Below are 16,933 nucleotides of genomic sequence, written 5' to 3'. Positions count from 1 at the left end.
ATAAATATGTAATGTATGTTATGTGTACAAACATATAATACATATTTGAATAGAAAGTGGCCTGTAAGGAGTGTCTCTGCATCTTTGGTGAGAGCACTGCTTCCTCTGAAGTAAGAACGTTGTAACAGGAAACATAATACAATGAGTGTTGTTTATGGGTCCTAGTCCTTTGCAGCTTCCCTGCCCATCCTCACCCAGGCTGTGTCTCACTGCAAATCTCCTAACACTTCTAGTCTTCCTCTCATTACTTTTCCCTGAAGACCCCCTTGGCTACCAACTTCCAATACAATGGACCTATTTTTGTTTTTATCTGTTGACTAGGAGCTCTCCGAAGATCAGGATTTTTGCCTCCTTTGTTCACTGGTTTTCTGTCCTGCATCTAGAGTGGGGATGAGCACATGCTAGGCACCATAGAAATGTTTGTTGAGTGAATGGGTGATCACATGAGAGTCAGTACATGTGATAGCATCTTAGACCGATAGCAGGGCTGAGTTACGGTGTTTAGGAGGAACTCGGACCTTCAACACTAAGGCTTGTGAGCCTCAAACCAGCTAGAGAAGGTGCTTTGCTGTCACAAGGACGAATGCTGTGGTTTCAGAAAAGGCCACCTCAAGACTCGTGTGCAAAAAAAGTCCTCAGTCTGGGTACTTTGAGAGGTAGTAGGGCCTTTAAAAGGTAGAAGTGGGGTGGCAGAAGGAAATGGGGTGGCTGGGAATTGTGCTTGAAGGAAATATTAGGATCCGAGTCCCTCCTCCCCTCCTTCCAGCTAACATTAGAGGAATAGCTTTCTCAGCCATGAGCTCCCACCACAATGCTCTGCCCTGTCACAATCCCAGAGGCAAAGGGGTGAGTGACCATGGACTGAAACTTTTGGAAGTCAAACTAAGCTTGTCCTCCTTTTTAAAGTTTATTGCCTCAAATACTGTGTCACACTGATGGAAAGTTGATAAGAGGATGCCCCTGCTCTGTGTCTTACAGATGACAAAGCTTCCCACAGGCCTTTGGGTCAGAGGTGTACTTTCTTCTTTCCCATAGCCTTAAAGAAAACAACGAACGCCGGTGACGATGTGAGAAAAGAGGAACCTTATACTCCTAGTGGGAATGTATGCTGTTATAGCCATGACAGAGTCAGTGTGACAATCGGGAGGTCACTCAGGGACAGGTCACTTGACCAATGTGCATGTGGTTCTAGGCTCAATCCCCAGTAGTGGCAAAAAGTTAAAATAAAAATGAACACCAGAGTAGAAGTTCCTCAAAAATGGACAAGCAACAACAAAACTAAAAATAGAACTACCATGTAACCCATTCCTGTGTAGATGATCAAGTGACTCTATGATGTCAGACTTCAGAGGCACTGTCGGCCATAAAGGAAAATTAAAACTATTACATTTGCAGGAAACTGAAACTGAAAATCATGATGTAAAGTGAACCAAGCCAAACCCAGAAGGACCCATTTGCATATTTTATATGTGGAATCTAGACCTAAGTGTGTACGCATGTGTGTATACTTGTCTGTATGCATGTGTGTGCATGTGTGCACGTGTGCACACACATGTGTGTGTGCCTGTGTATGCGCATGTGTATATGTGCATATGTGTGCACATGTATGAGCACATGTGTATGCATGCATATGTGCGCATGTGTGTATATGTATGTGCATGTGTGTGTCAGAGAAAGAGAGAGAAAGAGACTGAGAGGCTGATGAGATGAGAAAGGGGGCCAAGAGGGGAGGAAGAGATCTTAGGCAAAGAACAAGAGAAAAAAGTTATGATGGAAAACATGGGCCATGAAGGCAGAAGGAGAAAGAGTCTCGGAGTAGAAAGAGGACCGACAGGAAGGGACAGGGAAATAGGCAGAGCAGTGTTACTGGGGATGAATAAGAAAAGAATAGTGACACACATGCACGACTATGCCATAAAGAAACACGTTATCTTGTATGCCTATTTGAAAAAAGACATCCTATGGCCTGAATGTGGACAGGCAGAAGGTTGGGAATCAAACCAAAATAGGGCAATCCTGCGAGTGAAGGCCACACCGATAGAGAAGCTGGAGTGATCTTGAATTTACACACCAGTCCTTTCCCTGGAGAGATTTTAATTTGCCATCACTGTGTGACACAAAGCATACAGGGCACATAGGCGGCCTACTATCGCCTCCACTCCTTACCATCTAATGAGCTGCGCGAATGCTCGTGAATCTGCCCCCTGTCTAGGACTGAACTATGAGCTACTTAGCTTACTCATACATAGGCCAGGTGTCATGGTGTGGCTCCGGGATATCTAGCTGCAGAAGGTAGATCTCAGGAAGGCGACATCTCAGAGGACCCTGGACGATAGCCCTGTCCACAGGTAGACAGAGCATCCAAGGGCCTGGAGGTTCCCACTGAATCACAGATGCTCCCCACTAGGGGAGGAGAGACCTTATTGGGACGCTCCTCCGTTCTGGGTTCTCCCTGCGCCAACGTGCGTTTTCTGTCTTAGCTTCCAAGATGTTTGGAACTTAATGCTCAGTTGCTCATCTGGGCTCCTTTCTTTCTGTGCTTTTTTTTTTTTTAATATATATTTTAATTTTTTTGGAGCTGGGGACCGAACCCAGGGCCTTGCGCTTCCTAGGCAAGCGCTCTACCACTGAGCTAAATCCCCAACCCCCCTTTCTGTGCTTTCTTACTGGTCTCCTCATTATCCATTTCTGTTTTTATATACCTATAACGTGTGTTGCTGATACTGCAAAGGACGTGCCTAAATCAGACATCGACTACTCCCCAGATTAGGTCATTCGTAGCTTCACAGAGTCGCTGACCTAAGGGCATTTCATACACGCCTTCCCCCCCAGTCCTTTGAAGTTCCTTTTCTTCTTGGGATACCCCTCTTTAAACGGCACCCTTCTCCTCCTGACCCCTCCCCACCAACCTTCCACCTGACCTTGTCCCACATATCCTCACTTAGGATTTTCCCCCTGGGGCTTCCCCTGAGCGGGGTCAGCTACATCAAGTGTCCCAGCATCAACTGCTTCCTTCCAGCTGCTTGCGACATTCTTTCCTTTCTGATGTAGGGAATGCCCACAGCAGTCTTGATTATGTTCAGCAACACTCCTTTTTCTGTCCCATTCAGTCCCCAACCTCCATCCCTACTGATACCACTTGCTTCCCCGGTCTCTGGTGAGTATGAACACTTTTGTGCTCGGGAAGCTGCTATCTACTCAGGGAACTTATGTCAGAAGCCAGGGGGTGGGGCTGTACGCCTCAGCTTCTGACATCACGCTCGTATTATCACTGGAAGCAGGCGTGAGTTAGTGTCCTTATCCGAGAAAGCCTGGAGGTCACCCGGCTAAGAGGTACAGAGAAATCAAACATGGGATACCGGGAGAGGGAGAGCCGAAAACAACTTCTCAGTTTCTCTGCGGCTGACAGAGGCTCCTGAGAGAGACTTTCAGAACTTGATTCCAGCTGGCCCTTGAAAGCTGTGCCTGGACGTGGGAGCCTCAGAGGGATAAACAGTGTCTTCTCTGGCTCCTCCGGGTCAAGACCAGGCTGTTCAGAAGGAAGTGGTGTTTTTCTGACCCCAGTGTTCCCACAGCCCCCTGGATGATAGATCATTGGGCTGCACCCTTCCCCACCCTCGGGAACCCAGTCAAATGGTTATCTTTATCTCGCCAGCTTGTCCGAGTGCTTGACCAGCGCAGTTTCACTTTTGCAAACATCTGTTTATATCCCCCGAGAGAAAAATATCAAGCCGCCTGCCTCGACCACGCTGTTTTAGGCAGTGAGCAAGGTAAGGAACCGTTTTTTTTGAATACTTGGGAAGTGGGCGGGCACCAACTTCTCTAGATTAAACCAGTGTCTGGTTGTTTTTAACTCTTTGATTTCTCAGATCCTGTCTCCCATTTAGCGTTTCATTTCAACCAAAGAACTTAAGTGATTTTAACGTCCCTGACTCCTCCTGTGCCAGGCAGCTTCTGCCACACTAGCAACTCGGTCCCTGGGTGCTCAACTAATAGCCTGAGTATAGCCGCCACTCTCGGGGTGTGGGGGCATATTTACTTTCAGTGTTTTGCTGTAGGATGGACGGGAAACATAACCTCTGGTTTCCCCACAGGGCAGCCTCCGATGGATAATTACACAGTGGCCCCAGAGGATGAGTATGATGTCCTCATAGAGGATGACCTGGACAACAGTGGGACAGACCAAGTTCCCACCCCCGAGTTCCTCTCCGCCCAGCAGGCGCTGCACTTCTGCTGCACTGTGTTTGCCGTGGGTCTCCTGGACAACACGTTGGCAGTATTTATCTTGGCGAAATACAGAGGACTCAGGAATCCGGGGAACATCTACTTTCTAAACCTCGCACTTTCAAATTTGTGTTTCCTGCTTCCCCTGCCATTCTGGGCACATACTGCCGCACATGGGGAAAGCCCGGGCAATGAGACTTGTAAAGTTCTTGTTGGACTCCACTCCATGGGCTTGTACAGCGAGACGCTTTGCAACATCCTCCTCCTTGTACAAGGATACAGGGTGTTTTCCCAAGGGCGACTGTCCTCCATCTTCACAACGGTGTCTGGTGGTATTGTTACGTGTGTCCTGGCATGGGCTGTGGCTGCCGCACTCTCTTTGCCCGAAGCTGTGTTTTACGAGCCTCGGATGGAAAGACAGAAACACAAGTGCGGCTTTGGCAAACCTCACTTCTTGACAATTGAAGCACCGATCTGGAAGTATGTTCTGACTTCAAAGATGAACATCTTGGTACTTGTTTTTCCTCTGCTGGTTTTTATATTCTGCTGCAGGCAAATGAGGACAGCGCAGAACTTCAGGGAGAGGCAGTGCGACCTCCGCAAGGCTGCTCTTGTCATAACGGGTGTGTTCCTTTTGATGTGGGCCCCCTACAATGTTGTGCTTTTCCTGTCTGCTCTCCAGGAACACTTGTCCCTGCAGGATGACAAGAGCAGCTACTACCTGGACGCAAGCACCCAGGTCACACAGCTCATTGCGACCACCCACTGCTGTGTCAACCCGCTCCTCTATTTGCTTCTCGACAAGGCCTTTAGGAGCTATCTCTGCAGCCTGTTCCCACGGTGTAATGATCTCCCATTTCAAAGTGGTAGGGACTCTCAGCAAGAGACGCCAAGGGAAGGTCACAGCAGGCCCATTGAACTGTACGGTACTTTGCCTCAAAGGCAGGATATATAAACACGGATCCTTGTCTCCTCCTCACATCGTTTTATGTAATTTTTATATGTTTGTATAAAAATAGAATATAAGAGGAAAGGGGGCTTGTTAATGAATATTTACTACTCTCTGGCGCAGGGCTGAGCTATTTATAAAGGTGAATTCCACTCTTCCTCTTTAGCGCTTGTCCACAGTGTCGTTGTGGGTGGGTCCCCTTCTGAAGCTCGGTAATTGTCCAAAGTCACAGAACTATAAAGTGGTAAAACGGATGTGCAAACCCAGAGGTCGCTGGCCCCAGAGGCCCTGAGTGCCAACCTCCCAGTAACTGTGAACCACAGTGATACAAGCCTCTAATCCCAGCACTCCAGAAGGCTGAGGCAGAAGGACTCTCACAAATGCAAGCATAACCTGGGCAACACAGCCAGACCATGTCCATTTTGTTTTGTTTTGTTTTGTTTTGTTTCTAGGCAGGGTTTCTTTGCATAGCCCTGGCTGTTCTGGAACTCTCTTTGTAGTCCACGCTGGCCTTGAACTCAGAGATGTGTCTGCCTCTGTCTCCGGAGTGCTGAGGTTAAAGTGTGCTTACTACTTAGTGATGCACATCTTAATTTCGGCGCAATTCAAGAGGTGGAAACAGAAAGATCAGAACTTCAAGGTCACCCTTGACTACATAGGGAGTTCTAGGCCAGCCTGGATTCATTAGACCCTGTCTCTAAAGGACAAGAGAGTCCCTAAACCCAATTTGACCGCATTCTAAGTTAGAAGCACACATTAGAATGGAAACAATTTCCCAGGCACATGCTCTGCAGGTCATGAGAAGAATGGGCTGTCCCGTAGCTGTGCAAACCAAAGGTGATGTGATTGGTCCTGTGGAACCCACTCGGCTCTCTTGACTGCACAACTATACTCAAGCTTTCTGGTTCTCCCAGCCCTCGAGTCCTCCAAGGTTTTAGCGTCTGTACCGTGAAGGCTCTGGTGTCTTAGGATATTTAACAAGAGCAGATGGTGAAAGTACGTTTAGAAATGTTGGAGTGAAGGAGCACTGTGACCTTTGAAACGTAACACATCCCTCAGGCCTCAAGCAAGAGCCTGTGACTACAAATAAGGTCCCACTTCCTTTTGAAGCAGAGGTACACTCGGAGGCTCCCAACCGCCAGTCAGCCGGAGGCCAGCTCTTTGCCCAGGGTTACAGGTCTCAGAGTATGGAGATCTATGCGTGTCTCCTCTTTCTGTGTTAGTGTTCAGAGCTGGACTCCATACTCTGTCGGAGCTGAGGGCTTGTGGCCACAGATCTTCTTTTGGAGCTGTAATGGGGCTACAGGCCTCAAAGTGAGTTGGAGGCAAGATGGGCAAGCAAAGAGTATAACTAGGGCATCCTTCCAGGGATCCTTCCCAGGACGAAGGATTCTCCATGGCATAGGTTAATGTCAGTCACCATCATAGCAGAAGGAAAAGAAATAAAGGCCAGGCAGCAAGGTGGCTCAGTGTGTAGAGAGGCCCTTGCTGTGTAAACCTGGTAAGCTCAGCTCAGTCCCTGGAACCCACGTGAAGGCAAGAGGAGAGAACTGGCTCTGAAAGTTGTCCTCTGTCTTCCACACATGTGCTTGTGCTTGTGTGCAAACGCACACACACAGGCACACTCATGCACATACATGCACCACTCATGTACACACACAAGCACACACGCACGCACACACATGCAAACACACATGTATGCACATTCGTGCACACACAAGCACACACATGCACACACATTCATGCACACACACAAGAACACACACACACACACACACACACACACATAGACACACATATACAATGAAAGGATGGTGGCATTTTAAATGTCTCCAAGAAAGTAAAATTGGAATTCCTGTACACTGCTGGTGGGAATATAAAAATGACACAACCAGTTTGGAAAGAGATTTATTTTCCTTTGTTTTTCGAGACAGGATTTCTCTGTGTAGCCCCGGCTGTCCTGGAACTCACTCTCTAGATCAGGGAGGCTGGCTTTGAACTCAGAGCTCCGCCTGTCTTTGCCTCCTGAGTGCTGGGATCAAAGGCATGCACAACCATCACCCTGAGATAGAAGTTTCTTAAAAAGTTAAATATATAGTCACCAGTCACCCCCTTATAAATGCTTACCCAAGAACACTGAAATTGGAAACATGGCTGTATACACTTTCCCACAGACTTTCACATGAGCTGTATCTATACATACAAGCTGTCCTCGATCCCCAGGTCCCTCAACAGATGGACGGAGAAAGAGCTGCAGACTGTGGAATCACACAGCTTCATGCATGAAGTCTTCAAAGACTGAGCAAAAGATGACTTCTGCTCAGTTATATATTTTAATTCCCAATGTGTTAATTGTTATTTTTATTTGGACAAATTTTTAGAAAGCACGATCTAATCCTTAGTGGCTGAAGCCATGGTTACTAAGGATGCTTAGCTAGGAGGCATGTGGGATTCACTGCAAAAGGCACGAGGGCAATGAGGAGTCTGGTGGATGTGTTCATTATTGGGGCATTATTGTTTTCACTAGCACTGCATTCTATCCTGCGTCAACTGTACTCCAATGTGGCTGATTTTAAAAGCCTCCGAGGCACTCCAATGTGTTAGTGCAGCCTGTCTCTGGGACAGCCTAGGGTCCTCTGCTGCTCAAGTTTCCATCACATACTCAAACAGAGTTTCCAAGCAGCACAAGGGAGGACCCCCCTGACTAAGGAGGAGAGCGGGGACAGAACTCTACAAGGAGCACAGTTGCAAGAGACAGAGACAGAGACAGAGACAGAGAGACAAAGACTCAGGGAGAAAGTATCTTATATATATGCAAGAGCTTTGGGGAGATCAGGAATATAATCTCATCACAGATTAGGAAGTAGTTCTATATCCTCCATTCACTTCTGTTCTATGTCAGACAGAAGCTCAGAGGAAATCACATAATTCTCTCATATTTACTGATGAGGATGAACTCAAAGGAGGGTCTTGTCAAACTTCCGGGATGAAAATTCAGGAAGTGGGAGGACCCAGAAACTCTAATGGGAGCCGTAAGGAAGACGGGTGCTGAGATTCAAGAATGGGTGTGGTGTACTCAGAACTCAAGTCTACAAGGCCTTTCTTCTGCGTTGGACCAAGTGGACTGTTCCCCAAAAACACAAACAATACTTGAGGCCCAGTGAGATGGCTCAGATGATAAAGGTGACAACCACCAAGCTGGTGACCCTCCTTGAGTCCCTAGATCCAGAGTGGAAGGAGAAAGCCAACTCCAAGTTGTCCCCTGACTTCTATATTTGTGCTTCAGTACACAGAGTCATAAAAATGTAATAAAATTAAAAATAGCACTAGCTTTCCTATTTCCACAAATGCTATAATAAAAAAAACCCTAACAAACAGAAAATGACTAGTATAGTTAAAAACATAGCGCTTCTCTTTTGCCAGTAGAAGAAACTTCTGGTTGGCTCTGTCTGTGAGGAAGGCTCGTCACTGTGGAATCCTGAGGTCGTTAAGGCAGAGACCTGGGCTAGCTGTCAGCCTTCACCCTTACCATGACATCCATAGGAAGACAGATCTTCCTGTGTCCATCGTTCCAGCTCTCTAGGAAAGGGTGTGACCATCCCAGCAGGAATGAAGACCTGTGCCTCTATCCCTTTGGCTATCAGACTATTGAAACAATGACGGGAATTGGCATCTCCTCAGGGAGTTCTCTGGGAAGAGATTTCACACAGTTCCAAGCACTTGTTAGACCACCTTGCAGGACAGACTGGCCTGGAGACAGCGATCCGTGTGGGACCATACCTTGGCTAGGACCTCTCGGTTAGACAGAGCCCTTGCCCACTATTTAAACCCGAACCTCATGCCAGGACCCAGTATAGACTCAGGTGGGGGTTGTCACTGTGTTACTCGATTTATGTGGATCAGAGCCTGAGCCCTGACAGACCCCTGACAAACCAGGCTTGGTCATCTGTCCTCAACAAGTCAATTAAACAAACAAGTAATGGGGGGAGGGGTGTTTAATGTGACCACATTGGTTGGAAAGAACAAAGAGAACCAATGTCCTTTGTCTTTGTGGGTTCTCATACGAGGGTTTGAGTTGAGCATGTTAAGGAGCAATCTGGGTTAGGATGTGGTTCTGCCATCACCATCGTCCTAGCTTGTCTCTACTGCGAGCCTGGATGTGGCTTGCTAGGGGTTGTCAGGACACACATTCTAAAGCTAACAACAGCTCCAGGTAACAAGGACACCTCTAAAGACTGTGCAGCGGCCCCAGAGCCCTCTCACCTCTCTAAAAATGACACTGTGAAACATCTTATGAGTTATTTCAGCATAGCGGCATGCCTCGTGTGGGGTGAAGTAGAGAAGCGTAGGGAATGGTTTAGTAACCCAGGACTCCCCTTGGGTTTGCATGCCTACCTTTTAATAACACACATGGCAGCCTTGCTCCTTTGCCTGCACATGCTGTGCACACACGCCTCTCACTGAACAATTCACCCAACAACCTCAGACCTCACCATCATCAGGCCACACACACACCCCTCTCTGAATAATGGGGTATATTTCTCATCTCTATCAAACTCCGACAGTTTCTGTTCAAAAGTATTCCTCATACATCCTAATGTTGCTTAGATAGCTCCTGACTACCTGTCCAGGGATGGTACGGTCCACAGTGGGCTGGACCATCCTATATCAATTAGCAACCAAGAACATGCCCCTTACACCAGTCTGATGGAGACACTTCCCACTGAGCGCACCTCTTCCCAAGTACGTCTCCCTCTGCCCTTGATACTGTGTCTAAGTGGGCAAGCACTTGATTAAAATCAGATGCATTTTGGGAAGAGGCATGCACAGTAGAAAAATGATCATATGACTTAACCTGCCAGTCAAATCAGAGAACCACCCTCAAGATTCCCCTGGTCACCAAAGCCTTCCTTCTTTTAATCCAGTAAAAGGAAGTCCCAACAATAATCGGGGCCCTTGAGCACCTCCACTCGTGAGGCCCATGGATTCTTGTAGTGTATTCTGGTCTTTTCTATCCTTTTACTTTAAATGACGTTTCCTTGTGACTTTTGTAAATTTGTATCGGTTTTTAATTTCTGTTCTTTGGTTAAGAGGTCAAGAACCTGGAAACATTTTACCCTTACATTCACCATGGGTATCAGGGCATTCATAGGCACCGGGGCTTCCTACACAGCCAGCCCTGCCAGCAACGGGTCAGTTGGCTTGAAGTCTCGTTACTGTTAGTAGGCTCTTTCCTTCGAAGGAAGATGGGAAGGGCATGGCTTTCTCTCACAAAGTCTGGTTCACAACAGAGGAGATGCCTGATGGGCCACTCTTGGCTTTCTTCAGACCGCTCTGTGAACTGGAGGTAGAAGACAGGTGGGTCGTGGCGGGCTGAGAAAGGCTGGACTCTGCCTGGGGTCTTCCAGGTTAGTCTATGGAGGACAGTGATGTGTTTTCACACTGTGGCTCTGGGCTGGGTCTGCCTTGCCTTCCTTTTCCCCCTGCCTCCTGCTCCATAGAGGGTGGACGCTCACTGTATCTGGACAGCCGACTATTTTCCAATGTTGGCGTGCCACCAGGAAACAACGCCCTCGGCTCAACAAAGAGAACATGGAAGCAAAGGAGTTTCTGTTTTAGTTCTTGTTTTATTGTTTTACTGATGTGAAGATAACCTAATTAAGCTCTGAGAAATCCAACGTTTAAGATAAGGAGTGAGAGGTAAAATCGTAGACCGAGAAAACATTGTTTTGTTTAGGTTTTCTAAAGGCAAAGATCAGACATAAATGTCAAGAAGCCAGGAGAATGACTTTCCTCTTCTTTTTTTTTCCCTATCTTCCCCTGACTTAGCCAAGAGTCCCTGCATCCTATAATATTCAAGGGTCATTCCTATTTAATTGTCAAGAAATAGACCCATGGGTGCTCAGGACCTCTCTTAGGAGGACCATGATGGGGCTGGAGAGATGGCTCAGCGGTTAAGAGCACTGACTGCTCTTCCAGAGGTCCTGAGTTCAAATCCCAGCAACCATATGGTGGCTCACAACCATCTGTAATGAGATCTGGTGCGTCTGCAGACAGCTACAGTGTACTTATAATAAATAAATAAATAAATAAATAAATAAATAAATAAATAAATAAATAGGAGGACCATGATGCCCCCTGACTATCATCCCCACTGCCTTCCAGCTTTCCCCTCAGCTACCTTGCATTTAGGGATCCCTGTCCTCTTTCCACATACTTTCCCCCCAGGCAGACAACTTTCCTGGATCATTGTTACCAGAGGACAGGAATGCCAACCAAGGGTGGCCATCCTTACATCCTGGATACCACTATTAAGGCTCCATAGCCTGGCTGGCATTATTAAAGGCAGTGGTGACTCCCCCTTTGATCACAGCACTTGGGAGGCAGAGGCAGGCAGATCTGTGAGTTTGAGGCCAGCCTGATCTACAGAGTGAGTTCCAGGACACCCAGAGCTATACAGAAAAACCCTGTCTTGAAAAATCTAAACTAAACCAAATCAAACAAACAAGTAGGAGGAAGAGGAGGGAGAGGAAAAGGAAGAGGAGGAGGAGAAGAGGAGGAAGAAAGGGAGGAAGAAAGGGAGGAAGAAAGGGAGGAAGAAGAAGAGGAGGAGGAAGAGGAGGAAGAAGAGGAGGAGGAAGAGGAGGAAGAGGAAGGAGAGGAGGAGGAAGAGGAGGAAGAAGAGGAGGAGGAAGAGGAGGAAGAGGAGGAAGAGGAAGGAGGAAGAGGAGGAAGAGGAAGGAGAGGAGGAGGAGGAAGAAGAGGTAGAGGAGGAGGAGGAGGAAGAGGAAGGAGAGGAGGAGGAGGAAGAAGAGGTAGAGGAGGAGGAGGAGGAAGAGGAAGAAGAGGAGGAGGAAGAGGAGGAGGAAGAGGAGGAGGAAGAGGAGGAAGAGGAAGGAGAGGAGGAGGAGGAAGAAGAGATAGAGGAGGAGGAGGAGGAAGAGGAAGAAGAGGTAGAGGAGGAGGAAGAGGAAGGAGAGGAGGAGGAGGAGGAAGAAGAGGAGGAGGAGGAAGAGGAAGAGGAAGGAGAGGAGGAGGAGGAGGAAGAAGAGGTAGAGGAGGAGGAGGAAGAGGAAGGAGAGGAGGAGGAGGAAGAGGAAGGAGAGGAGGAGGAAGAGGAAGAGGAGGGAGAGGAGGAGGAAGAGGAAGGAGAGGAGGAGGAGGAAGAGGAAGGAGAGGAGGAGGAAGAGGAAGAGGAGGGAGAGGAGGAGGAGGAGGAAGAGGAAGGAGAGGAGGAGGAGGAGGAAGAAGAGGAGGAGGAGGAAGAGGAAGAGGAAGGAGAGGAGGAGGAGGAGGAAGAAGAGGAGGAGGAGGAAGAGGAAGAGGAAGGAGAGGAGGAGGAGGAGGAAGAAGAGGTAGAGGAGGAGGAGGAAGAGGAAGGAGAGGAGGAGGAAGAGGAAGGAGAGGAGGAGGAGGAGGAAGAAGAGGGAGAGGAGGAGGAAGAGGAAGAGGAGGGAGAGGAGGAGGAGGAGGAAGAGGAAGGAGAGGAGGAGGAAGAGGAAGAGGAGGGAGAGGAGGAGGAGGAAGACTTCATAGCTGTCATGGTCAGAAACGGTCTCCACAGCTATACCTTCCTCGAGACGCTGTGCCCCTGGAGCCCATCTGTCATCTCCAAACATGTCCCTTGTCCAATTCAACAAGTCTCTCCCATACAGTCATTCACTGAGTCAGCGCTGTTTGGCTCTGAACTCTTGGCCTTACCTTTGTCAAGAAGCATGGTCTCTCAAGATGCTTTCCTAACAGACAGCAGTTCTGACAAACTTCCTGGCTCCGGATCATACAGACATGGCTTCTGGTATTTCCACCCACTGCTTCCTCTCCATTGAAACACTTTTAAGAATCTATTTCGGGGCATGGCACTAGAAGCCAGAAGTACTATCCCTTTCAGTGTAAGGAGCAGGGTGGTGTTCATGCCCGTAGCTGATGCCGTCGATTTGCTAATATCCTCTATGCAGGTGACTACTGAGATCAAGGGTATTGAATCCTCCTGGAGCTGGAGTTACATGTGGCTGTGAATTGTCCAACATAGGTACTAAGCCATGATTCCACTGTTACATTTTTAAATATATATGAGTATATACATATATAAATAAATGTGTATATACACATATATGTATATATGTACATACACATGTATGTATATATGTATATCTATATAACTATCCTATACACACATGTATACACATGCATACATATGTGTATACATGTAGTTATATAGATATACATACATGTGTGTATATATATACAAATATACATAAACATATATGTATTGGATTGGAAAGATGGCTTAGTGGTTAAGAGCACTTGAGACTCTTACAAAGGACTCAGGTTCAATTTCCAGAATCCACATGGTGCTTCATAACCATTCATAACTCCAGTTATACAGGATCTGACACAATCTTCTGGCCTCCAAGGGCATCATGGGTGTGCACGTGGTGTGCAGATATAAATTCATAAAAATACTCAGACGCATAACAATTTGTAAATAGTTTAAAATACTTAATTTTTTTCTGTATGTGTCTATTACATGTGTGTGCCTGCCTGTCTGTCTGCCTGTCTGTGGACGTGTGTAGGTGCCTGTGGAAGCCAGAGGTGTCAGATCCCCTGGAACTAAAGTTACAGATAGTGGAAGACAAATTTGGACCCTCTGGAAGAGCAGAAGACACTCTTAACAGCTGAGCCATCTCTCCAGCTCCTAGTTACTTTTCCTGTTGCTATGACCAAATACCTGAGAAAAAGCAACTTGGTGGAAGAAGGTCTTCATGTGGCTTATAGTTCCAGCCCATCATGGAGAAGTAGAAATGGCGCTGGCTGCTCCATGGTAGCAGCAGTGTGCAGCCAGGTTTCCGCCTCAACTCTTGGTAGACCAGAAACCAGAAAACAGACAGGAAGTGGAGTTGGGCTGTGTGGGACCGGGCTACAAAACCCCAGTGACCCACTTCCTCCAGCAAGATTCCACGTCCGGAAAACTCTACAACCTTCTAAAAGACTGCCGTGACCGGAACCACTTGTTTAAATATATGAACCTATCGGGGACATTTCTTATTCTAACCACAGCAGGGGCAGAGGAGAGCCTTGAAAGTCAAGTAACTGAAGGTTCCGCTACTGGTCCGGAAATGAAGGGGAAGACAGAGTCCTGCTGCACCGCTTCATTTACACTGTGGCGCGTGGCTTTATTTGGCACTGAAATAATGGGGATGAAATAGAAGCTGAGAGCTCTTGTCCGGCACCCCATTTCTCTTCCATTCTCCATGTGCTAAGTCTAGCGTGCCCCAAAGGAGGATTTCCAATTCATACCAGGTTAAGACCAGGGGGACAAATGGCAGAGCCACCACTGACCCCTGGTGGACACAGGCGCAAGAGGAACGAAGCTTTGGTTACTGGGGCTTTATGTAGGGGTCGTCGGCTCCAAAACAGCTTCTCAGGAGCAGACAGCACTCGATTCACTTCCACAAGGAAGAGCAATTTTGCTTCTGGATCATTTTTCTTCTTGTTATTTAGTTTTGTTGTTTAGTTTAGGTTTCTGGAGGGTTTTTTGGTTTTGTTTTGTTTTGTTTTGTTTTGTTTTGTTTGAGACGGGGTTCTCACTATGTAGCTCTGGTTGTCCTGAAACTCACTCTGCAGACCAGGCTGGCCTTGAACTCACAGAGATCCTCCTGCCTCCGCCTCCCAAGCGCTGGGGTTAAAGGTGTATGCACCACCACACCCAGCTCGCTGATGGGTCTTCAGTTTCACTTTAGTGCCTGGTTTTCCCAAGAAGGTCTGCGTTGTTGTTGTTGTTGTTGTTTTACGTTTTACACATGCAAGCATTAAACTCTACCATCCAACGTTTCTCGTCAAACAGACTTCTCAGGTTAGCGAGAACATAGCAAATATAAATAAATAAATAAATAAATAAATAAATAATAAATAAATAAATAAACAAACAGTTTTGGTCCCAAAATTATTGGCCAGAAGATCTGCAGGTGGTCACAGAGCTGTCCATGTTTGTTAACAATGGTGACAATGGGTGAACACAGTGGAGCAGAATTACGTCATTGGAGCAAATGGATTGGGAAAAGAACTCAGTCGGGGAAGCGTCCACCTCTCGAGCATAAGGAACTGAGTTGGGTCCCCAGAACTCGCATTTTAAAAGCCAGGCGCAGTGACACACACCTGCAATCCTACTCCTGGGGAAGCAGAAACAGGAGACTTGGGGCACACAGCCTAGCCAGCCTACCCAGCTTATTTGACAAGTCCCAGGCCACTGTAGAGACCCATTTCTTTTGTCAACTTGACACAAGCTAAAGTCACTTAGGAAGAGGGAACCTTAATTGAGAAAAGTGCCTCTGTCAGATGACCTGTAGGCTTGTCTGGAGGGCATTTCCTTGATTAATGATTGATCTATGAGAGGTCCCAACCCACTGTGGGCAGTGTGGCCTCTATGCAGGCAGTCCTGGGTACTATAGAAAAACAAGCTGAGTGGCTGGTGGTGGCATACACCGTTAATCCCAGCACTTGGGAAGCAGGAATTTGGGGGCTAGCCTGGTCAACAGGACAGCCAGGGCTACACAGAGAAACCTTGTCTTGAAAAGCCGAGGGGGGTGGGAGAGAAAGAGAGAAGAGAGAGAGAGAGAGAGAGAGAGAGAGAGAGAGAGAGAGAGAGAGAGAGAGCGCACTGAGCAAGCTATGGGGAGCAAACTAGTTAGTAAGCTGTGCCTCTCTATGATCTCGGATTCCAGGTTTCTGACCTTTGCTTCCTTTAACAATGGGCTAGAGTAAGATGTAAATCCTTTCCTCCTCAAGTTGCCTTAGGTCATGGTGTTCATCACACAAGAATAGAAAGCAAACTAGGACACTGTCTGTTTTTAAAAATGGTGGCTATTGGAAGCAGAGGAATGGAGGGACCTGGGTGGCAAAGGGGAGGGGAAGGGAGAAAGGGGAACAGGATCAGGTATGGGGGAGGGAACAGGAGAGAAGTCCAGAGGGCCAGGAGAATGAATGGAAATGTACAGCCTCTGGGGGTGGGAGGTGGGGGGACCTGGGAGGTGAGAGACTCTCAGGACTCAATGGGGATGACCTTAGCCAAAATGCTCAACAATGGGGACAGGGAACTCGAAGAGTCCACTTCCAGTAGACAGAGTCCAAGCGGAAGAATGAGGTTACCACCCACAATCGAAATGTCTGATCCAGAATTGTTCCCATGTGAAAGAACTGCAGGGACAAAAATGGAGAAGAGACCGAAGGAAAGGCAGTCCAGTGACGGGCCCAACTTGGAATCTGTCTCATGGTGGGGCAGCCAGGCCTGACACTGTTACTGATGCTATGGTGTGCTTACAGACAGGAGCCCAGCATGGCCGGGAGCCCCCGAGAGGCCCTACCAGCAGCTGACTGAGGCAGATACAGATACTTTCAACCAACAAGCGGACTGAAGTCAGGAACCCCTATGGTTGAATTAGGGGAAAGATTGAAAGAGCTGAAGGGGAGGGAGACCCCATAGAAAGACCAGCAGTCTTTTTTTTTTTTTTTTTTTTAGTTTTGTTTTGTTTTGTTTCTTTTTTTCGGAGCTGGGGACCGAACCCAGGGCCTTGCGTTTGCTAGGCAAGCGCTCTACCACTAAGCTAAATTCCCAACCCCAAGACCAGCAGTCTTAACTAACCCAGACCCCAGGGAGTTCTCAGAGAACCACCCAGTCAGCATATACTAGCTGGTCCAAACCCTCCCCCGTTCCACGCCACCCCCGCACATATATATAGCAGAGGTCAGCCTGGTGCACCTAAT

General features: G+C 47.6%; 1 protein-coding gene and 1 long non-coding RNA gene across 4 annotated transcripts; one reads left to right on the top strand and one right to left on the bottom strand.

The window, feature by feature from the left end:
- The first annotated feature begins 2,926 nt into the window (after positions 1-2,926).
- Positions 2,927-5,569, top strand: Ccrl2 (C-C motif chemokine receptor like 2). Of its 3 annotated transcripts, none has more exons than XM_017595697.3 (3): positions 2,927-3,157; positions 3,656-3,770; positions 4,095-5,338. In XM_017595697.3, the coding sequence occupies exon 3, from the start codon at positions 4,106-4,108 to the stop codon at positions 5,177-5,179; it is 1,074 nt and encodes a 357-aa protein (XP_017451186.1). In that variant the 5' UTR covers positions 2,927-3,157; positions 3,656-3,770; positions 4,095-4,105; the 3' UTR covers positions 5,180-5,338. The 3 variants fall into 3 exon arrangements, with proteins under 3 accessions (XP_017451186.1, XP_006244028.1, NP_001101661.1); XM_006243966.4 differs by lacking the exon at positions 2,927-3,157 and adding an exon at positions 3,175-3,333; NM_001108191.1 differs by lacking the exon at positions 2,927-3,157 and having other exon boundaries at positions 3,267-3,770; positions 4,095-5,569.
- A 1,716-nt stretch (positions 5,570-7,285) lies between these two features.
- On the bottom strand, positions 7,286-14,197 carry LOC120094267 (uncharacterized). Its single transcript, XR_005488476.2, has 3 exons — positions 13,902-14,197; positions 12,875-13,182; positions 7,286-10,514 (listed from the first exon to the last, which is right to left on the bottom strand). It is a non-coding gene; the product is annotated as an uncharacterized LOC120094267 (long non-coding RNA).
- Between the last annotated feature and the right edge of the window lie 2,736 nt (positions 14,198-16,933).

Source organism: Rattus norvegicus, chromosome 8 (assembly GCF_036323735.1).
Source record: "Rattus norvegicus strain BN/NHsdMcwi chromosome 8, GRCr8, whole genome shotgun sequence".
Taxonomy (NCBI): domain Eukaryota; kingdom Metazoa; phylum Chordata; class Mammalia; order Rodentia; family Muridae; genus Rattus; species Rattus norvegicus.
This window is presented reverse-complemented; position numbering and strand designations above follow the sequence as displayed.